Source organism: Danio rerio, chromosome 14 (genome assembly GCF_052040795.2).
Source record: "Danio rerio strain M-AB ecotype USA chromosome 14, GRCz13ab, whole genome shotgun sequence".
Classification (NCBI taxonomy): domain Eukaryota; kingdom Metazoa; phylum Chordata; class Actinopteri; order Cypriniformes; family Danionidae; genus Danio; species Danio rerio.
Window position 1 is genome coordinate 16851562 of NC_141034.1, and position 24093 is coordinate 16875654.

General features: G+C 35.1%; 1 protein-coding gene across 2 annotated transcripts; it reads right to left on the reverse strand.

The window, feature by feature from the left end:
- Nucleotides 1-70: 70 nt before the first annotated feature.
- On the reverse strand, nucleotides 71-24018 carry gcna (germ cell nuclear acidic peptidase). Of its 2 annotated transcripts, none has more exon segments than NM_001013573.2 (13): nucleotides 71-837; nucleotides 4824-5028; nucleotides 5105-5240; nucleotides 8526-8670; nucleotides 9243-9411; nucleotides 11685-12035; nucleotides 18203-18279; nucleotides 18378-18444; nucleotides 19577-19626; nucleotides 22133-22199; nucleotides 22305-22476; nucleotides 22569-22682; nucleotides 23908-24018. In NM_001013573.2, coding segments are annotated over 12 exon segments (1761 nt in total). In that variant the 5' UTR covers nucleotides 22659-22682; nucleotides 23908-24018; the 3' UTR covers nucleotides 71-605.
- Between the last annotated feature and the right edge of the window lie 75 nt (nucleotides 24019-24093).

Sequence of the window (24093 nt, forward strand, 5' to 3'; positions counted from 1 at the left end):
CAAATCAGCATTACAGTATGATTTCCAATGGATCATAAAGATTGTAATGGCTGCTGAAAACTGAAAAAAGTTTTACCATCACAAATGGAAAATTGATTTAAATTTTTATATTAAATGTTAGTACAGTTTCTACAATATTTTCTTTTTTTAAATACAGCAATAGTGAACAACTACTTTAAAAACAAAGCATCCATTTGTGTAGATTTAATAAAGAACAGTTTATTATTTTTTTAAAATAACATTCAAACAAACAAAATATAAAGATAAACAAAATAACACAAATATAAAAACATACATATCCCTTAAGGCAGTCAATTTAAATAGTTAAACTCACAAGGGGGTAATTGAACATCTAAACATGGCTCGTATCATTAGGCTTAAATAGACTCCAACCATGAAGTCATTTCACATTATAAAACTAGTTTAATCATAAAAAGTCTGACGGAGGTTGACATGGTCATAAACGTCTGTTCAATTTCCAGCAAGTTAAAGCTACATATGAACAGAACTCAAGCAACAGCAGAAGTCTTGATGGTTTGAGGTATTTAGGACTTTTGTGTGTGTGTGTGTGTGTGTGTGTGTGTGTGTGTGTGTGTAAACAGAGATCAACTTTGACTGAGACGAGTCTTGCTGGCAAAGTCGGCACTGAGTTTGCGCATGATCTCAGCATGACTCTGGCCGGTTAATTCTTGTTTAGTTGAGCCGTAGTTCTCTTTCACAAAGGTGGCGAAGGGTGTGGGTGCCCGAGGCTTCGAGGGAGTCAACAAAACCAGCTGTCCGGTGCATAAAGCACAAACAAACTTTGTGGTGTCCAACGATTTAGAGTGGCGCCCGATCCTGTGACCAACATTAGCATAGACAATTAGAGATATTAGCTGGAGAAGTTTGACCCTAAGTAATATAGACAATCGCTTTAGCAAACACAAATGTATTTTTACTGTGTAAACATGCTGTCAAATTTATACACAAATTGCATGTAATTTAATACCATAGATACTTAAAGGCACAATATTTTGCCACTAGAGGGCGCATATTCACAACAAACAAAGGCGTAGTTTAATGATGCCATGACTTAAATGTGGAATCATGGGAGTCGTGGTCTTCATTACATCCTATGGGACTTATCATGGTAGTATGAAGCAGCGTCAGCGGCTGAGTGTAATTGAAATAAAACAAGGCCACAGACGAAATTGCTAATTGTGGACTTCTAGTTCTTCCGGTCTTAGTCACATGGGGAAAGAGCAGCGCTGTTTTATGATAATAAAGATATTTTAAAGTTCTGATATAAGGCTGCTCTGTGCAGTCTATAAAATGCAAAACATATTAAAGCGTCTTTGGAGTTTGCCCATTTCTATAAAACAAAACCAGACACTGAGAGTGTATGACGTCTTTAGCATGACAAAACAGGACACAGTGCGTGTCACTCGATAAAATTGTTTATTTGTCTGGATTTGAACACTCTTCGAACATTTGGCTAAATATATAACACTGCTTCAGTGTGCTTTTAATTTAATACCAATAAATATAAAGTGTCTTTATTATGTGTTATTGCATCATATAGAGAGACACCATTAACTAAAATAAAGGACTAGAAAAAGAATATATATATATATATATATATATATATATATATATATATATATATATATATATATATATATATATATATATATATATATATTCCAATATAGCTTATAGATACTATTACACCAAACATCCTTTCTATTATAAATTACAGTCTGACTAGTAAACATCATTCTATTCTGGTTTCAGATCAGGTCACAACACAGATGTTATATTAGGTGTTGCTACCAGGTTCAGCCAGATCTTAGCTCAGCTTTTGATATGATTGACCGTAGTATTGAAAGTTTAAACTATTACGTGGCCATCCAAGGAACTGCTCTAAGACAGCTTGACTCTAATCTTCAAAATAACATATTTTCTATTAAAATTTGATTCTTTTCATCATCATTTTTTATTGATTTTATTATGACTCGTGGGACCTCAAGGTTCCATTTTAGAACCAGTGCTATTTATTTGCTTACTCTTATTTCTATTCATATAAGAAATACAAGAACAATATCTCTTACCAGACAACTTATTCCACCCCTTCCAATTATGACATAATCTTTTATTTAAATAGTAACTAAATATTTTCTAATAAAGATGATTTACTAATACACGACGTGACTGTTTGGATGGAATACTGAAATATTAGATTGTGTCTTCTTAACAAACTCCTGGAATTTCTAAAGTTATAAAATCCTCATTGACTTTTTGAGAGACACTCTGAATCACACCTTAAAAAAAAAAAATTAAAAAAAGATTGCTGAATTGAAATTACCGTGGAGTAGGGTTGGGCATCTAAGCTATAATGCCGATACGATACGCATCTCGATACAAAGAATACGATCCGATATATTAGCGATACATTTGTGACATTGCGATGCAACACGATACGATTTACACCCATATCACGATACAATGCAATAATTCAGCACTAACTTATTAGATCAAGTTTATGAGATGATTTAAGAAAGGATGCTGTGCCATTGAATGAGTTTGATTATTTTTTAACCAAGTAAAACCAAGACTTTTTTTTTCAAACTGGCTTTTCTCTCAGAGCCAGAGTGTCAGTTTACAGTAGAGGGCCATTTTAGAACCTATAGCACATATTATTTAAGTATTTTCAAGATAAACAGAATGTAGCCTAAGTGCAATATATATTATAAATGTATATATTTGCACTCTTTCAACATAAAGGTTTACCATTGCACAACAAGAATTGTGATTTAACTTTTCAACTATGAAAACAAGTTTTACAAAGATATATTGTGCCACTGAATATTCAAAACTTAAGGTCGTGAACTAGCAGTGTTATGTTTAACATCATTATCACTGTAAACAACGGGCTAATAAAAATATAAATAAATAAAAATTAACAGGAGGTGTTTAAAACCTTTGTTCTCCGTGACACTAGGCTGAATATCTTTGCAGATGAACAATGCAATAGCATTCGTTTTTGGCGTAGAGTGAGCAAAACTGTTGCGCATGGAGAAAACTTTCAATGCTTTTCTCACCACTTTTGGAGCTGGTAGCTACAGTTGAAGCAGAGCAGGAAGCCGGGGATGCAGTAACACTGGAAGATGCTTCCACAACAACACCGAGGCGCCGCTTCAAGTGAGATATCAGATTAATCGTACTGCCCGTGTATTTTACAGATGCGCGGCACATTTTGCAAATTGCATCTGTCCTGTCAAGTCGTCCATCCTTTTTGCAGAATCCATTATGTTGCCATACTTTAGATTTAAAACTCAGTGAGGAATAAAATGTTTGTTTTGCTTCTCGCGCTTTCTGAGGGCGCACCACTAGCTTCATCCGCACACCTGATACACTGAGTTGTAGTGTAAGTGTACACATCCGCAAGCCCGTTGCTAAGGCATACTTTATGTAGGTCGATTAAATTATGCGCCAAAAACAGGTTGACAACACTTTTTAATAAATAAAAAATACATTCTATATTAAAAATATAAGTTGTATCTTGGAAAAACCGATGCATCTCGCAAAAACCGATGCATCTCGATTTGCTTCCAAAATTTCATTCATCCTCTGCTGCTCTACCGATGCACTCGCATCGTGCACGCGCATGACCGCGTATCGATACATATCGGTTAATCTTCCCATCCCTACCGTGGAGACATGGAAAGCGGTCTTGAACAGGGTTAACTCCTCCTCAATCTGTGCACGTCCCAGGCTAATACAACGCAAGGTAGTGCATAGAGCTCATTGGTCCAAAAGCAGGCTAGCTCACATCAATCCGTCTATAGACCCTGAGTGCGACAGGTGTCATTCTGGTACAGCTACTTTATTCCGTATGTTTTGGTCCTGTTCTTCCCTGCTTTCTTTTTGGAGACAAATATTTCTTTCGCTATCAGCTATTACCACTGTTGATATCCCACCATGTCCAATTATTGGTTTATTTGGGGTTCTTACGCCCGACCTCACTTTACCCTCTCATTTTGTAGACTTTGTAGCCTTCATAACCCTTCTGGCTAGGCGATTAATTCTTCTGATCTGGAAGAGCCCTCACCCTCCTTCTCACTCTTGTTGGATAAGAAATGTTCTTTATTTTATGAAATTAAAAAAAAATTAGGTACTCTCTTCACCGAACTAGCACTATTTTTATTAAATTGTGGGAACCCCTTCGCAAATATGTCCAAAATCTTCAGCTTGACCCTGCTTCTTCTGATTGAGTCCCCACCCCCTAATGCCCAGCTTTTATGGGAAACTATTTCTGGTCAACACATTGTAGACTTGTTTTTTTATGTATATAAGATTGCACTAATGTTGTTGTTTTTTATTTTATTTATCTATTTATTTTTGCTATCTTATTTTTATTTATTATTATTATTTATTTATTTTTATTATTATTATTTGCTCAAAATACTCTGTGTATTTGTTTATTGTTACATGTTTTTGTTTTTGTCTTTGTAAATTGTTGTAATGTTTCACAATGTATAAATAAAACATTAAAAAAAAAGATTGCTATCAAGATTCACTAAGCAGAATTTCAAAAGCACCTATCAACAACGATGTATGAAACACAACTCCCACAGAAGACATTTTCAAACCAAACAGCTTTGTTTTGGACAAAGCAGTGAATTTGTGTGAACATGTTGTTAAATTCAGTAGGATTTCACCTTCATGCAATTTTCATGCAATATTCTCACATACAACGATTGTTACTGTGATGACTGGATTTCGATTGTAAAAATTGAGATTCAAGGACACTCAACAATAAAAAAAAACAGTTGTACACTTACGTGTTCTTACACCGGTTACACTGATACTGGAACTTGTAGTTGATGTCATAACTGTGGCAGCGGGAAACCATCGGGAGCTCAGGATGAGCCAGCATTGCTTTACGAGCATAAAGCCTCCAGAAGGGCCCGTGTCCATCACGAACATTGTTTATTAGCCATGTGGCCGCATGACACATTTCATGGATTAAAGTATCCCGTAACCGATCTGTAAGAGCAAACACTGGTGTTAGCTGCCAAGTGTCGAGAGATGATTTTAGTTTTTAAACTGTAATGACACCTACCTGCAGAGTCGCACACTTTGACAGACAGCTCAATACGGGCATATCGTTTCCCAGTGCCACGCTCCTGACCAGAGATGCAATATCCTGCAGTCTTACGCATCTTATTGTTCCATGTGACAGACATGTCGACAGGAAGCTGTGGAGGGGGTTGAAATTCAAAATATCCATGATTTTTAAACAATTTTAATAAAAGTCCCTGTGTAAACCTCAAGTAGCCAACTGAAACATTAGACTAGCATAACAGAACTTTAACACTGTATTACAATGCATCTTGAACCATGCAACGTTTTTTTTTTTTTAATCATCCCACTGACAATATGCACGTTTATTTTTTTTATAATAATTTTTTTCACCTTCATAGTATAGGACAGTAGGGTGGAGACAGGTATATGTGTAGGGAGCAGAGAAAGAGGGGAAGGATCGCAAAAGGACCTCGAGCCAGCAATCGAACTGGGGTCGCCATAAACACCTCAGTGCTATGTGTTGACGCACTTAACGACTAGTCTATGGACCCTTTTTACATCAGCATTCAACTTTTTTTTTTACTCATGAACATGTATTTATATATATATATTGCATAATCTTTTCAATAAATCACAAAAACTAATTACCACTTATGTGAGGTGTTTACAGGACAGTGAATTTGACCTTTTTCTCTCTTCTGGTTACAGGTTTTTTTTTTTTTCTTTTTCTGAAAGTCTTGATAACACTATCATTGAGTTTTTCTTTAGTTGAGCAAATAGGATTGTAAAAAAAAAATGGTGTACTCTGCATTTTAAGTTTACCCAACTATGACGACGTTCACTGCTAAAAAAAACAGAAATTTTAAAGTTTCATAGGCTATATGCACACGGATAATTTAATTTAATAATTTGATTTTCAGCCAGGCAGCCCGGCGGCTTCCGGTAAACTGTCTATTGCAAAATTGTCATTTTTAAGATCTAATTTCTTTAAAAATCAGCAATCTTTACTGCCTGTTAGATGTTCAATATGGAGTGGGTCTCAGATGGTCTCAGAAAGTCATTTCCCACCCTGCCATGTCTTTAAAATATGAGTTTATTTTACCCCAGTATTTCCGATGGAATTTCTGGGCTAGCCTGTTGCTACTGATGGCGCTAGTGGTTACAACAGTCTTACATATCGTTTTACGCTTAAACAACTCATTGATTGGTCAAGTCTATTTAACTGAGTATTGTAATTGCCTTACAATATCGATGCTTTAAAAACAACCTTTTGAAATTGAAAATAGTAAGATTAGGCTTTCACCGGAAGTTTATAGTCGGCTTTAAAACTCTGGCTGTGCGCAGAGAACACCATCATGTTTGATGACAAGAAACAGGCAAGTACAGACACCAACAAATCTAATAGGATTTTAATCCTATTAAAATGTAATTTTTTATTTGTAAATGTCATTTTGTCCCACTGAGTCACAAAAACGCACATTGACGTGAATTCTAATTTTCTCCTTATTCAATAAGATTCTGTAATGCTGGTACAATAGTCTCTTTTTATCTTTTAGGTGCAGTTAATACAGTTAATTTATAATGAATTATTATGTCATTCTTACAGTTAATAAATAATAATGCTAAAGTTTATAATAAAATAATAAATGCAGAACATCCAACCACCTCTTTTTAACCTAATTACTTCCTTTGGGGACATGAAAAAACACACTTGGGAAAAGAAACGGTAACAAGGATGCAAGACCCCTGCTCTTGCTATGCAAATACAAAAATGACATACTTACACACGTTTATTTGAAATCAAATCTGTTGTTCGTGTTAGTCACCAAAAACTAGGGATGTCCCGATCAGGGTTTTTTTTTGCCCTCGAGTCAGAGTCATTTGATTTTGAGTATCTACCGACACAAAATCCCAATCCAATACTTCTATAATACATAAAGGCTTGGTAAAGACATGGGAGTTACAGTACAGACAAACTTTGTATGTCTGTGGTGAACAAAACATGGGGTACACCTTAAAACAGGACAAGTAGTTTGTCAGAAATCTTCTTATAAAGGGCTGGCAGAGCTTTCTCTGTGAAATAGTGGTAAGACAGCAATTCAAATCGAGGTTCTACATTTGTTTTTGAGGTGTCTTTTCAGGTTTGTTGTGTAAATGTAGACTTTTCCTTTTCATCTCTTGCAATACCAAGTGTTCATATCTCAGTATGTTAGCAATGGCAATTTTGTCATCATCAAGTTTATAATAACTCCAGACCACAGACATAGGGCCTACTCACACTATGCCATCCGTACCGTGCCCAGGCCCGTTTCCCGGCTCGTTTGAGAAGTGTGAGTGCGCCGAATCGGGCTCAAGCACGGTTCACTTGGCCGGCCCTGTCCCAGTTGGAAGAGGTGTGCCTGAGCACGGTTCACTTGGGCTTTGGCGCGGTACGCTTGTGTGTGAGTGCAAAACGCGCTAAAGCCCAAAACTGAAAGCGAGACGTGACTTTTAAGGGACTGTTTCATATAGATTTATTAATCATTACTGTTCAGTGAACGCAAACTGCCGTCGTTTATTAAAGACGCAAACTCCTCACTTTACGACAGCTGCGCGCCTTCAGCAGACCTCCTCATTCCTGCAGCACGAAAGCTTTATGATTGTTTATGAGCGCCAAAAGTGGCGGAACTGTACGGCGAAATATCTGACTGCGTGTCCCCGCATCCCTAAGGACTGTTTGGCGAAATATTTGACGGCATATCAAACGACTAAAACTATATAACTAGAGAAATCTCCACTGTGCTGCTGAGTGAGAGAGCGCTTCTCACTGAACAGCCCAGCAGCGATGACGTAAGCGTGCCAAAGCCCGTTTGTTGTGTGAGCGCGGGCTGTCGGGGGAGACAGGAGGGGAGACGAGACTGGTTTGGCCCGATTCGAGGCAACTGTACCTAGTGCGAGTACGGCCATACTCGCACTTTCTGCTTCAAGCTGCTCCCATGTTCTACTTTGCCTAACACTGGCATATAACCATTTAACCAATAGCGTATATGCAATAAAGTGATGTCATGCTGCACGCATTTCTCTTTCTATGTGAAGTCAAGAAAGAGGTCTAACTCTGTGCCACTTCATATATATATATATATATATATATATATATATACACATACATATATACACACACATATAATGTCTGATTCAAGTCTGTAACCGTGTGATCAGGCCTGAATTTTGATCATGTGATTGGATCTAAACATCCCTACCATAACAGATCCTATTGTGCAATAAAATGCATTGAGGATGACAAAAAAAATAAATAAATAAAAAACACAACAACAACCTATCTTCTCATACAACGTGGATGTTCATTTTATACAAATAGTGTGGGCTTAAACAGACTTCTATCCACAAACAATACAAATAGTAATGTCTGCAAACACCACAATAAAAAAATGAATGGCAGGTTTTCATACAGTATGTACCTGACTGTCGAACACACTCGTGTTGTAGAGCTGGTAAAGTTTGCTGGTGAGTTCGTCTTTGTTCTGTTTGAAACTCCGGCAGTACACTGACCCAGATGCTGACAGAGACTGGAGGAAGCAGCCGGGAGTTTTACACACAACCACCCTGACAAGAACATAACCATAATCCACAGTTGAGTGACAATTCACCATAAGGCAGCATTAGTTCATGTATTTAACAAACAATAAAAAACACAAATCTATTAATTCATCTTTGTTATTGAATGAAAATAAAGTTGTTCAATGGTAGATCCCGTTATGCTTTCAGACATATTCATTTTTAGATAATGTAATACCAATCTTTAAACTTCAGAAAGGGAAAAAAATAAGATTTGGTGCAATTGCCAACCCTCCTGTTAGAAATTTTCTGTAGTCTTTGCAGATAACCCTGATTTTCAAATCAAAACATATGAACATATCTGGACAAATTGAAAAAAGTAAATGACCCATCATTAAATCTAATTTGAAATTTGGGAGAAACTTCACACTTTATACAAATATTAAAATTTAAACACTTAAATATTAGCATTCACTGAACCTCAATACTAAATACATCCAGAAAAAAAACTGAGAATTGTTATGTGGTCCCATTTTACCAAAAATTATATTTATAATAAACACTTGAAAAATATTATACACATGAAAAATTTCTATTTAAAGTTTGATGGTTAGCAGTACCTGCTGTTGGGCAGTGCTCTGGGCTCAGTATGGCTCAGCACTGGTCTGCTGCTGGGCATCTGCTGCACTGGCGTGTGGATTACAGGAGAATCTTTAACTGGTACTTGGCTCCCAGTTTTTCTACTAGTAGCAGATGGTGTCGACAAACAAGGACGTTGTGGTTTGGGTTCTAGTTAGAGAGAATGAATGTAAACAGAAAAAAACTATAATGAGCCTACGGATCCTTTATTTCTTTTATTTTTATTACTGCTTGTTTTGGCACATTCAGGCACATAATTTGAGAAATTGTTTATAAACATAAAAATGTGTAGTTTTGATTTGAAGCCATATAGTGGTCATGGTATAATTTACAAGATACCTTCACAAATTGATAACATTTTATTCATTTATTACTGAAAAATAGTAACTAGTTACAGTTACTTCACTCAAAAAGTAACTTAATTACTTTATTGCATTACTGTGAAAAGTAATTTGAGTTACTTTTCCACAGAACATTTTTAATGCTCCCATTAATGCCCTTATAATGTCACTGTTGCATTCTCACAACTGAAAAAAACAAATCGGACTTAAATTAGTGTTTAAAAATAACTTTAAGTCAGACCAGCAGCACAAAAATAAAAATATATAACACGGTGATAAACCAGCTGAATAATATATTCAGAAAAAAAAAAAAAAAAAAACTAAAGTTGCTTCAGCATCAAAGTTGTAGTATTTAACCCTCAAACATGTTCCTTCAAAGCTTGAGTATAAAAACTAGCAACAATATACAACAAACATTAAACCTTTATGAAATAAATAAATGAAAGTAATCTGAATTATCAATTGGTGAAACTCAGGTGTTGTATCAAAATCTGACTTTGCTTTGTCACACAGCTCCTTCAGTTAGTTTTAAACTCACAGTAGTTTATCATAAACCTTTCATCGGTTTCCCGCAATTGAGAGCAAGAACAAACATAGAAGTGTTGTTTCCAGCATCTACATTTGTTCAAAATAATCTAAAACGCCAAATAGGACGAATTTATGTCGCATTTTTTAAAATGATACTATCTGTATTTAGCTTTTTGCTTTTATGGTGGCTCTGAACTGTCAAAACACATCTTAAAACACTTTTTCAGACGTTGTATATTTCTGTACATTACTGTAACACGTTCTATTTAAGCTGGTTTCAGTTCTTAGTTCTTTCATTTTCATTTTACTTAAGACATATTTATTAAACTTGTTTGTTAATTAAGTGCCATTTTGTTATTTAACCTATTATTGTTATACAACAGTCAAGTTGCATGTTAATTTGCTACGTGAAGAAAAGGAAAATTATTTTTGGCATGCTACAAAATCATAAATATAGATCTATATAATCACCTTGCAATTTTGAAATTATAGCTTTTTTTTGCTTTAAGCAGGCAATTCAGTTCATAAGATCAGTTCAAACTTTTATGAAGTTTTTAAATTAAAATCAGTTGTTCACTGTATAAAAATATAACGTTTTGAAATATTTCTTTTTTTCGGCTATAGTATAACAGCTATCCAGCTAATCCAGAGTTATTGGTCACCAATATCGGCCAAAAAATCCATATCGGTGCATCCTTATTAGTAATAATAATTAATAATATTACGTTAATAGTCTCGGTCTATCTTGCAGGCAATCGTTCTCTCTCACAAGCACACTTGATCTCTCTTGTGCGCACGGTCTCTCTCACCCACACACTTTGTGTACCACACGAGCATTCAGTCTCTGCTTTCGTTTGACTTTTGTCCATCCTGACGTCTAATACAGACATCTTCTTTACAGTTGTTGATTGACATCTACTAATCCCACAGTGTCGCCGCAGTAAACAGGAAGATTTACAGATTTACAGCTAGACTGCAATAAAAATGCATTAACTTACCAAGTAACAGACAAACGCATCATATTGTAATGATAACAAGTTACTATATTTTAAAAGTAATGCGTTACAACATTAGTTACTGTCAACGATTACTGGTAACGCTTTTTTGCCCAACACTGCTAATGGACAGTATATAACCTGTGCCTATAATTGCATGACTTTTTTGATGCGCATGCTGGAATTTATTCAGTAAATGTGGTTCCATAAAAGTTTGTACATTTTTTATCAGGTAAAAACTTTATCCAACTCAACACAACAGTGTGCTTTAAGTTTTTAGGCTCATTTTAAAAAGTTGAGTTGAGCTGTTTTTTTTTTTTTAAATGTACATAAAACAGGTGGATGAAAACAGTTACTGTGACCAGCTGACCTTGAATGTTTTCATCCGACTTTCTCCACTGAAAAATTCTCAAGCTCAGTCATCACTGATTAAAGCCAAGAATAAAAATTTGCTTGCTCTTTGTTATAAAATCCAGTGCCATTCATGTTAACAAGCAAACAATATAAACCACATTTAGAACTACAAACCGAACGAAAACTATAGTAATGTGAGCTGTACCTGCAGAGGGCATTGGGCTCGCACTTGTTCTCCCACCTAGATTCTGCCTGACTCTGTCCAATAATGACTGGAACTCTTCCTCGGAGCTGCACGTGTCATCTCGACTGGTGTGGGACTTCACGGTGATTGTTGGTTGAGGCACACGAGGCTTTTCAGTCTCCTCTCTGTCTTTACTTGTGGCTTGATGTTCATCAGATGGTGGTCGGCTGTGTCTGGTCCTCCAAGTGCTCTTGATAACAATATTACAGTCGTCATCACTGTCACTTAGGAAGACGGGAGAATTGCAAAGCGATGGAGCTGGTTTCTTGGTCTTCTGAACGGATTTAGGAGTTTTAACAGTTTTGGCTTTCCCTGTGCAGAAACAAAAGAACTCCTTAAGGCTAATTTACACCGCACAGACGAACGCCAACAAACAAGACTGTCAGAGTTTGTTAGATTAGTAGATGCTTTCAACAGACTGAACATGCTCAATTGCCACTTATTGAGTAGTGTAAAAAGATTTTCCAACAAATAGCAATTAATTATTCTGACCAGAGAAATTATAGGATTCGCGTAAATGTCATTTTATTTTGAAAAATGTTGGAAACAAGTAACCATTTACTTCCATATTATTTGTTTTCCTACTATGGAAGGCAATAGTTTCCCATTTCACCAAGGTTTCATCAAGTTAAATTTAAGACGTGTACAGGGCTAAATGCTAAGACTATCCCAGTTAGAAAAGACTTTCACTTACTCTATCAAAAAATGATTCAAATTTAATGCATTTAATAATACAATTATAATATTTTAATATATCCATTCACAAACCCTATAACCTAGGGCTGTAACGATACACGATATAAAATCGAAATCGCGACACTCAGATCTACGATCCTGTGTCGCGGTGTGATAAGGGAGAATCGCGACACACCCCGTGATACCTTTCCAATAACGTCACGCGTGCCTGCAAAAGTTGAGCTAGTTGAAGAAGAACGTGAGGAAACACTTTTTTTCCGCTCGACATAACGAGCACTGCTCCGTTTAAGCCCTCGCAATTAGCGTTTAACCGGGAGAGCTCGCACGGAGCTCTTAGTAAGGGACTGTCTGAATGTGTCAGGAATATCAAAAACAAAACCAACTTAACCCCTCTTGACAACAGACAACGGCAGAAACATTGCCAGTGCTGTCAAAGCATTGTTGTTAATGTGGCTGCGCAGAGAGGGATGGGCGTTCACCAGATGCCCCGACTCCTCTGCAGAGGAAACTTTTCTATAACCTTGCTGTGCGCTTTCTGTTTGAACCTTTGATAGTTAACGTTACGTGCTGACTGACAGCGCGATGCTTGAGGCCAGGAAACAGGACGAAGCTTTCAGTTAAGATGAAGACAGTTTCTATAGTTATACTTTATTTATAGATAAAGGTATATGACTCTGGTTATAATCACTCTATCTTGCTGGAGTTTATAGCCATTTCGCTTTACTTCAGGACGCATAATGCCGCTCTGAAGGTCTAATCGCTGTTTTAAGTTATCCAGAGCTGTATGAATGTACAAATCTTGAATATAACAATAGCATTAAATATTACAATTGTAACAACACAGACAGCAACACTTATGCACAATCGATACCCAGCTGATTCAGTCGTTTCATAAGAGGACCGCGCCTCTTCTCTTCTTTTTTCCTTGTCAACATAAAGGCAGTGAGATGCACCTTGTTTTCGGATTATAAAGCATGTATGCACTATAATGCAATAGCATATTTAAACAACAAAACTGTTTACAAAAAGTCTACATATGCGTGCGTTATTGTCTTTTCATCATGCAGCACGCGCACTTGAACCGCGAGGGAGAGAGAGGAAACCATCAGGACTTATTCTTTAAAATAATGATTTCTATTAAAATGTAAAAGGTTTTGTTATAATAATAATAACAGCGGGGCATTAAATAAATGCGTATTTTTTCCGTGGAGTGGCAATTTGAGGAAGTCTGTGAAATTTTTATTTGACGGAAGAAAAAACGTGATTGGAAAAAAACAGCCTATGCCGGTTGTTAAAAAGAATCAGTCAGACATTAATAAGGTCTTTGAAAAGTTTTATAGTAAACTATATGAGGCAGAGTCATCCCCAGACTGTACTAAATATAGAGATTTTTTCTCCGAAATTACACTTCCCACATTGTCCTCAGACCAGCTTGAGATGTTGGATGCACCAATAGAAGAATCTGAAATTAGGGCTGCGATAATGTCAATGAAGGCCGCTAAGTCACCAGGTTTAGATGGCTTTCCTGCCGAATACTATAAGAAGTACATTGACATTGTTGCACCAATATTGGAAGGGGTGTATAAGGAAACCTTGTTACTGGAGCAGATGCCCCCAACATTTAATGATGCGCTAATTACGTTAATTCTTAAAAAGGATAAGGATCTTTATGATCCTGGGAGTTATAGACCAGTTAGTTTAGAAAATGTTGATTGTAAAATTTTATCTAAAGTATTAGCATTGAGGTTGGAGGGCATTTTATCCAATATCGTACATAGCGACCAGGTAGGTTTTATAAAAGGGAGATCTTCTTCTGATAATCTTCGGTCACTACTTCATCTCATCTGGCAAAGCCGCAATGAGAATGATCCAGTTGCTGCTTTTTCATTAGATGCGATGAAGGCATTTGATAGAGTAGAATGGGGCTATTTAACTTATACGTTGCAAATGTTTGGCTTTGGGCCAACTTTTCTTAAGTGGGTCAAGGTGCTATATTCCGCCCCACGTGCAGCCGTTCTTACAAATGGCATTATCTCCCCTTTCTTTAAATTAAAGCGAGGCACCAGGCAAGGGGACCCCCTGTCTCCTTTGCTTTTTACTTTGTTTCTGGAGCCCTTAGCAGCTGCAATTAGGAATGACATAAGAGTGAATGGTGTCCAGTTAGGAGAGAGGGAATATAAGTGTTTTTTATATGCTGATGATATTCTTCTTTTGCTTTCAAATCCAAGGACATCTATACCTCCTATGATGGATACTATCGAACGTTTTTCTCAAATATCTGGTTACAAAGTTAATTGGGTGAAATCTGAGGTAATGCCAGTGTCTGTGGGATGTTCGTTGGCTGATGTGAGCGCTTTCTCCTTTAAATGGATACCAACTGGGATGAAGTATTTAGGTGTTAGGCTCTCAAGGGACTTGTATGATGTTGTTCAGATGAATATAACCCCTATGCTTCAAAATGTTAGAACAAACTTTGATAAATGGAAAGTGTTAAATTTGTCTTTGTGGGGGAAGGTTAATGCAATTAAAATGATGGTATCATCAAAGATTAATTATATCTCTATGATGATCCCTTTGGAGTTTCCTGTATCCATCTTTAAGCAATACAATCAACTAGTTAGGGACTTTCTGTGGGAAGGGAAGAAGCCCAGAATAAGTATGAAAAATATGTTTACCACTAGAATAAAGGGGGGTTTGGCATTACCAAATATAGAGCTTTATAATACTGCATTTGAGATTATTAAAATATGTAAACATTGGTCAGGTGATAATGTAGAGGGTATAAGTTGGATCGAAATAGAGAAAACGCTAACTTTCCCATTCAGGGTTATTGATGCTTTATCTCAGGAATCTTTATCTTCTATTAGGAATGGGGAAGTTAACCCTATACTGGAACACTCTCAGCAGGTCTGGAAAAAAATACATAAGATATTTAATTTATCCCATCATAAACAAGGCTATTCTTCATTATGGAATAACCCTGCTATTAAGATAGGAAAAAAAACAGTCTATTGGAAAGATTGGTGTAAAAAAGGTCTGAAAACAGTTGATGATCTATATGGACAAGGCGCACTGTATTCATTTCAGGAATTGAAAGACAAATTCAATCTAGTAGATAAAGGGGATTTCTGGAAATATATACAGCTGCATAGTAGTATAAAAACTGTGGGATTTAAGCCAGGAGCAGAAGAAACTGTTTTATTAGGGTTTCTAAATATGCCAAAGTCGATGCAAACCACATCTTTTGTTTATAAGATTGCTGCAAACAACATGTATGGAAAAAGTGATCATTTAAGAATTATCTGGGAGAAAGACCTGGAGGTGGAATTTGAAGAGGGTGAATGGGAGGCAGTAGTTTCTGGTATAGGTGCTACTGTGAGAGATGTTAGGAGTAAACTCATACATTACAAGATAATTAATCGATATTACTGGACACCAGTAAGACTGTATAGGATAGGATTAATGGAAAATAACCACTGTTGGAAATGTGGTCAGTCTGTGGGCACTTTTTTACATTTAACGTGGAGCTGTCATTTGGTGGCTCCATTCTGGACAAGAGTTATCCAAAACCTTGAGAAATGGCTGGGACAACCTTTACCTTATTCTCCAAGAGTCTGTCTTCTTGGTGATACATCGATTTTACAGAACGGAATATCTAAAACACAGGCTGGACTAGTCGTCGCAGGATGTATTATTGCTGTGAGACTGGTGCTGCGAAATTGGAAGAACTCAGATACTCCCTCATTTAAAGATTGGATTGAACTAATGACTTCTACTGCATCATATGAACGTATGTTGGCAAGACTTCAGGATTCCACCCATACCTTTAATCAGAAATGGGATAGCTTTTTGCAATATTTGGAGAGCACATAAAAAGAAACTTGAAAAGTTGTCAATTTGACTGTCTGTTATATGGTTTTGTACTATTTTATATTTGTTATATTTTTTGTTTTGTCATTATTTTTATTATAATTTGTTTACATTATTTCTTGAATGTTGATTTTGTATTGTAAATTTTATGTTGTGTGGGTGTAAAAATTCAAAATAAATAAAGTTCAATTACAAAAAAAAAAAGAATCAGTCAGTATTTTCGTTTTGTAATTAATTAAATGAAATAAATTAATTATTTAAATGAAAATAATTTAGGGCAGTCCTATTTATTTTATTCGTTTTATTTAAATTATTCTGCTCTTCTGTGCTAAACACTGCAGGTGCGTGAAGATGCTCTGTTGTTCTATTCTGTTATTAATATGCTAGCATTTAAAAATAAATCAGTAGCCTATTTTAAAATGCAATATTTAATGTGTCAGACACAAAATAGACACGTCAATTTGTTTAATATAAAATTAATAGTAATCTGACCAGTTAACCGTTATTATAATAACCGATTAATGAGCGGCGGTTGTCTGTTAGCAAAATTAACCGAAATGAGCATCCCTAGTAGCCATTTAATTTACTTTTTCTATGTAAGAGAACTTGATTGAAAAAGAATTTTTAACATGCTTGAACCATCTACAAAATGGAGTTTAGTTCTGTTTGGTTTTTCAAAAGTATTTTGTTACAAAGAAGACAAAAATGATATAATTCTATTTAATAAAAAAATATTTTTAAAAATCTTTTTTTCCCCACCCCACACGAAAAAAAAAATCGTGATACGAATCGAATCGTGGGTCAAAAATCGTGATACGAATCGATTCGTGGGTTTGGTGTATCGTTACAGCCCTACTATAACCCTTAACAAGAACAGAACAAAACATTAGCTGTGAATAACTTCAGTCTACAATAAAAATAATTTAATAAAAAACATAGGTCAGGACAGTATCCTCAGCAATAAATAAATGGTGAATTTTTATGCAAATGTTACAGTAAGGAAAGTAATTAAATGCTATTTTAAAAAAATGTAAAGGTTTATTGAGATGGATTGTTGGTGATTGTATGGGTGTCAGATTGGGTAGTTGTGGACAGATTGGGTAGCTATACATGAAAAAAGGAAAATTAAGACTTGTTAAAAAGAGATTTAAGACATACAAAACAATATTTCAGCAGATTTAAGACTTTGAGGCCTAAAACTTAGCTTTTGAGATTTAAGACTTTCTAAGACCCTGCAGAAACCCTGGAGTGTGTAAATATGGAGTATTTTTACTTTTTTTTCTGTTTACTATCCGTTAAAAGAAATATGATTCGTACAAGACTTGCTCAGATCATTTTTGAGAAATGGATTAACTGATTCATTCAAATAATAAGTTATTAAAAGATTAGGATGACCAAGTATGGAAAGTAAATCTGAAATATATCAGAACTGCAAAATTTCGAAATTCAGTTCAATTCACCTTTATTTGTACAGTGCTTTTACAATGTAAATTGTGTCAAAGCAGCTTCACAAAGAAGATCATGGTAAATTGAAATAGTGTCAGTTCAGTTTTTAGAGTTAAGTTCAGTTTAGCTCAGTTCAGTGTGGTATATATTTTGAGAATGCTGCATGTATACATTCATACATACTTATTTATGCTTAGATTTTAAGTTTTAAAATGGCATGAACAAAGAAGATTTAAGGTTTTTGTTCTTCATTGTGATTGTCAAAACCTAATTTTAAGAACTGACTGCATGATTGTAGTGAGTGACATTAATCAGAGTCAAAGATCGGGAGTTCTTCCGATTAAAGTGTGCGAACTAAAAGTGTGAATGAGTAAATAATTTCTAATACAACAGCAATACGTCCTAAAATAATGCGAAATGTCAATTTTAATTTTATGGTGATATAAAACACTTAAATAAAAACATACCTTTATAAATGGAAGGCTTCTTCTCAGTGACAAAATCATCATCAGATGACATGCTGTCCACTATGAAGCGTTTCAAACTTGGGGAAGAACAATAGAATTAATGATTAATGATATCAGATAATGTCATGATAATATACTACAAAAACTAGCTTACAGCAAGATCTGTTACACTGACCTTTCATCACTGCTGCTCATAGACTGCGGTTGGACTTTAGCCTTTGGTGTTTTCACTCTGTTTAAAACTGGAAATAAAAATACAAATTGTTAAGTAGGGCTGCAAGATTTGGAGAAAAAAAATCTAACTGCGATTTATCTGATGAAAATTGCATTTTGCAACAAAAAATATGATTTACTATAAATTCATAAAAGAGCTGCAGGTTTGATGTGGTGGTTTTAAAAGCACCAAAGAAAGACCGAACATAATCACAAAGTACGCTACACTATGTTACTGTTTATTTAAAATCATTTTTTTCCAAAAAAGTTGTCAGTCGTCATGACATAATTCAAAAATAACTACAGTGTTTTAAAACAAATTAGAAATAGATATATAAAATGTTTACATTTAGATTGTAATAGATTACAATTTTAGATTTTACTTCACAGCACAAGAATTATTGTATTAAAATGTATAACTTTAAATACATTTATATTTATATATTAATTGTAATCGATTTTGTTCAACATAAGCAGTCAGATATATGAACTGCTCAAAGAAAACACTAATTTTGAACTTATCAAATAAAACTCAAGTACAGGCACAGAACAACACGAGAACTTATAGCAAATAAATAAATGTAAATATTCATTTTTGAACGTTGTCGAACGAGTACCTAAACACCTGTGGCTCTGGTGTTATTCATCGATGAGTAACGATGATACAAATAAATGGCCGCGAGCTATTATGCAGTTATCATAGCTGATCTATGATAGACGCGGTGGAGAAAACTTACTCTGCAGGCAAGCTTGTGTGTGTGTGGATCTACAAAAAAATATATAATAAATTATTCGCTGAGGAGATGAATTATTCGAGAGAGGAGATGAAACGTCACCTCATGTAAACAGGTAAAAGGTCCAAAGGGGGAGAGAGTGAGAGAAGCATAGCAGAGATGGAGTTTACAGATTTCATTTTCTCCAGAGTAGTGAAATAGGGGCTTGTGGGTTCTGCTGTAACAGTTGTCTGCTTTTTAAGTAACGTTAGTTGGATCGTTTTAATTTATCGCGCTCGCCTCCCTCGCCATAGTAATAATCGAAATAATGGCAGCTTTTGCGGTTTGAAAATTGCACCTTTTCAAATCGAGATTTTGGTTTAAAAACAATTCATTGTGAAATGATCAAAATGAGGAATATAAAGTGAAAGCAGTTGAATGAACTTACACAATTCAAATTCATCATCACTTTCTGAAGACAGAACTGGAACTGGTTCTCTAAAACAAAAGAGAAATTTAGATATTTCACTTCACATTTTCAGTTACTATATTTCACCATATACTGTAGCACAAGTTCTACTGCCCGGATAATGATATTTAGCAAACAAAAAAAGCAATAGTATTAATGCGTGTGTAAGGATGGCTACATCTCTCCATAATATTAAACCTTGAAAACTGTTATGGAAATCCACATGAGACAGGACTACGAGAATGGTCAGGCACTAAAACAATAAACTTTCTTATCTGAAAAGAAGATTAGCTAGGAAACCAGTTGTTTAGGTTGTCTCGATCATGCATCCTGAGCATCCCTCTTTGCCCTGGATTTTACCTTCTCCACCAGAGCAGCTCCACACAGAATGTCCAAGTTTTAATATGGTGTATCTTGTGGCTCTATATTTATGTCTGGTGTAATTTGAAATGTCTCTGTGTGATAGGTAAAGTGGCCTTAATTTTACTAAAATATTTTACAATCCCCCTTATATCAGTTAATTTGGGTTTTGACTTTGATAAGATCTTTGCCAGATGCTCCACTCCTAGGAAAATTGTCTTCACATCAACTCATGATCAGGCAAGAGTCATGGTGAAGCTTTTATTGTCTCAAATTTATGGAGATTTGAGTGTTTAGGCCAGGGGCGTCCAAACTCGTTCCTTGAGGGCCGATGTCCTGGAAAATTAATCTCCAACTTGCTTCTACACACCTGCCAGGAAGTTATTAGTATATCCAAGCGCTTGATTAGCTAGTTCAGGTGTGTTTGATTAGGGTTGAAGCTAAACTCTCCAGGACCGAGTTAGGACACCCCTGATTTAGGCGAAAGGTGCAGAAATGTCTAGGGGATTTTGTAGCCAGTGTATAAGTCTCTGAGCTCTGCATCAGGACTTTTATTTATTTATAATTTATTTATTGCCACATTAGCAATTTATGGCTATTTTGTGGCAAAATTGATATACATAAGATATTACATGATAAAAACAAATTCGTACTACACTAAAAAAAAATGTTACTTAGAAAAATATATAAAATATAAATAGATAAAATTCACACAAAAATATATTCAAAGTTTAATATAATTTTTCACTTCTATTAAATGTCCAAAGTACTCTCCTTATAGAAGTTTTGACTAACGGAATTTAAATGTCTACATTCCAATAAAATATTTTTTATGGAAAGAGAAGCCTGGCAGTAATTACATTTAGGTGATTCTTCGTTATTCAATAAAAATAAAAGTGCCAACCTAGAATGTCCAATTCGACACCTGGTATAGATCGTCTGATCATGCCTGGTCTCAAAATTATAATCTGATAAATGTCTTTTATTTCATTATTTTAATTTCATGCAATTTATTGTTGATGCACATCAGGACTTATTTGCTGCAATGAATTTCTACATGGCCAGGTATTAATCTCTAACTCCGTGTTGTATTTTTGAGTAACTGATGTTGTTCAATTGAAATTGACTTATTTTGTTTAATTATGTGAATCAGATTGGAAAGTCTTTTCCTGACAAATGTCAAATTCTTGTTTAACATCTCCTGAAATCAGCCTAAACAATCTACTAGATTTAAATGATGTTTCCGCAGTCTGCGACCAGGATTAGTCATACATTCAGGCTCAATGGATAGAGCATAGGCACAGGATTAGAGACCTGTTGATTTCTGACAATGACTGACATAGTATGATATAATCTAGTGGCTAAAAAAAAACTTTCTTTATGTATGAGCAAGCATGGCACGGCCTAATATTACTTAAAGGAAATTAGTTTACAGTTATATCCTCTGTCTAAGAACCAGAACTGGCGAGGATGTGTCCGTGAGCAGACGACTCTGTCCAGCATACAGACTCTAAGCGGCTTTGGGTAAACGATGAACCATTAACTGAAAATAAGGATTTATTAGGGTACTCAATCTAAATTAGACCAAATCACAACCTATAAGGTAATCCGCTTGAATTGGATGAATGTAAATTTAAATAATTATAAATTTGAATCAGATTAAATTTGGAGCTGGAAACAAATCAAAATACATTTTAACAAGTAGAAATATTTTTTTTCACATGTGCTGAAAAGGCTTACATGCATTTAACCTTCACTCGTACTGTTAGTTCTGTCATAGATGGACCCTTTTACGTGCTGTTAAGGTATGAAGCACTTCTCATTCTAAAGTCACTTACAAACCACTTATTTAATAGTGAACATCAAAATAACAGCAGTAATGTAATGTGATGTACTTTCATTATTTTTTAACAAAAATGTTTAGCATTTTTTAAATACACACCCTTACTTTTTGATAAATTCAGTTTAAATATTTAAACAAAAAACATTTTTGACAAAATTATCAAGAACCGGCACCTAAAAATGATATCCTTGCAGCAAAAGTGTATAAGCACGCATTTTATGAATAAATAAATAGATAAAACTTGTAAATAAAGTCCCCTAAAGTTTGTATAACGGCTAATAAAATGTATGATATAATAGCTAGATTATAAAGTGTGTTCCCACAATTCTCACCTTGGTTTCTGAGCAGATGAAGTAGACTGTTTAAATGTAGATTTTGGAGTAGCCTTTGAAGCAAGAACTGAAAAATGAAAAAGAAATATTTATTATTATAATATTTATTATTACAAAGTCATATAGCAGGAGTCCATGTATGGACATAAAAAGATTCACAAACCAAACATACACTTCTCAAAGTCTTCATCATCTGAAGTCAACAGTATGTGTTCCTCTTGAGACCGGTTCTCTTTTCCTGAGGAGTTGTCAGAGTCGGACAGCTCCAGTCTCTGTGCTGGACCTGTGCTTGAATCAGAACTGGCCAAAGCTGGACGTCTGGTCTTCTTCAGGCTCTTCCTTAACTGAAAGAGACGTTTAAGGGACAAGTTGTGATGAGATGTCATGAGATGGGTTGTTATGCAATTACAGTGTATGTTAATTAGAAGTACTACACCTTCTCCTCAGCGTCATCAAGACCACCATCTCTGTCCCATCCCAGCTTTGTGGAGACTCTCTGAAATAGTGATAAAGTACCAGGATCCATCGTTGCTTCGGAAAACTACAGATCCTAAGCAATTCACATAAATAAAGCCATGGAACAATGTGATGAAATTGTTTGATTTAAACTAGATTAATAACATTTAATCAACAAGTATGTTTTATAATCAATATTTAAGTATGTATTTTGTTTACGGGCTGCTTGATATTGGTTAACAATTGACATTACATTTTTTTTTTTTTTTTTTTTGCGATATAGAGTATAATTTAACTACTTGAAAAGAATAGCTTATTTGAAAAGAATTCAAATTATGTTGAATGGATCTGCATAAAATATAATCAACCAATCACAAGTACTGTTAAATACTGCAGAGCAGTGATACAAATGAAATAAACAGTATTTTACAGTTGTCTGAAAGTCTAGCAGTATTCAGGTAAACAAATTGAATAAACAAATGTAGAATAGCATCGTATAGTCTTTATCTAATATATGCATAAAAACTATTAATATTACTTCAACATGCTACATATTTTATAATGTCTTTCTTGTGCCTGTATATTTTAAACTGGCTTTGAAATTATTACAGTCATTGGTCTTAAAAACAAAAGAAAACGATAAACTTGTTTATGTGCACATTACGATATCGATGCTGAAACTATGTATTGTACAGCCCTAATTTAACCTTAGGTTGACTGTATACACATTTACGTCAAATATTGAGGTAAAGTTGTTTTTAAATTTGCACATTCAGTTTTACATTAATAATATAATTTCAGAAAAATATGCTTTGCAAATTATAAATAAGAAACTCATATTATCAGCTAATGACTACCAAGAAACAACATTGTTTACAGTGCTGATAAATATTAAATAGCGCTGTTTGCGATAAGTTTACTTGCATGCGACTTCAGAATGAAAATGTAGCGTGGTTGACAATATAGAAACCATGCCATGTTGTCCCTGCTCAAGAATGAACAAATTTGCGAGTATAAAAACAACTTTACCTCAATAACTGTAGGTAACGTTACTGACCAATGACTGACACGCAGCAACTAGACGTCCATTCCTCATGAGGATGTAACGTTATATATCTCTAAAATCAAATAATAAATACACATGCCTAATAAAAACAATTAATGGACTATTCTAATCTAACACATTCTATGCATTACAAGTGTCTGCGACATCTATGGTACTTCTCTAAACAATTGGCCATGTGACAAACGCAAAAGACAACTAACGGAAAGATGTCTTCAACTCATATACCTGATTTGCTCGTTCAAAGTAACGTTACCTCTTTAACAATGTTGGCGTATCGCGCCCGACATCAAAATAGCCAGAGCTTTAAACCATCAGCGAGTAAACTACGATGTGTGTGGATGGAAAACAACGTTCAAATTTTGCCAACCGGAATTTGTCATGTGAAGACAGAAAAACTTCCGGTCTCAGCAGCGCTGCTCGAGTGATCAGGCAGAAATCG

Coding starts and splice junctions, on each gene's coding strand:
- gcna (XM_087280467.1), bottom strand. CDS start 22,658: ATGGATCCTGGTACTTTATCACTATTTCAGAGAGTCTCCACAAAGCTG. Junction 19,627..22,132: donor TCATCTGCTCAGAAACCAAG/GTGAGAATTGTG, acceptor CTTTTGTTTTAG/AGAACCAGTTCCAGTTCTGT. Junction 12,036..18,202: donor GAAGCCTTCCATTTATAAAG/GTATGTTTTTAT, acceptor GTTTCTGCACAG/GGAAAGCCAAAACTGTTAAA.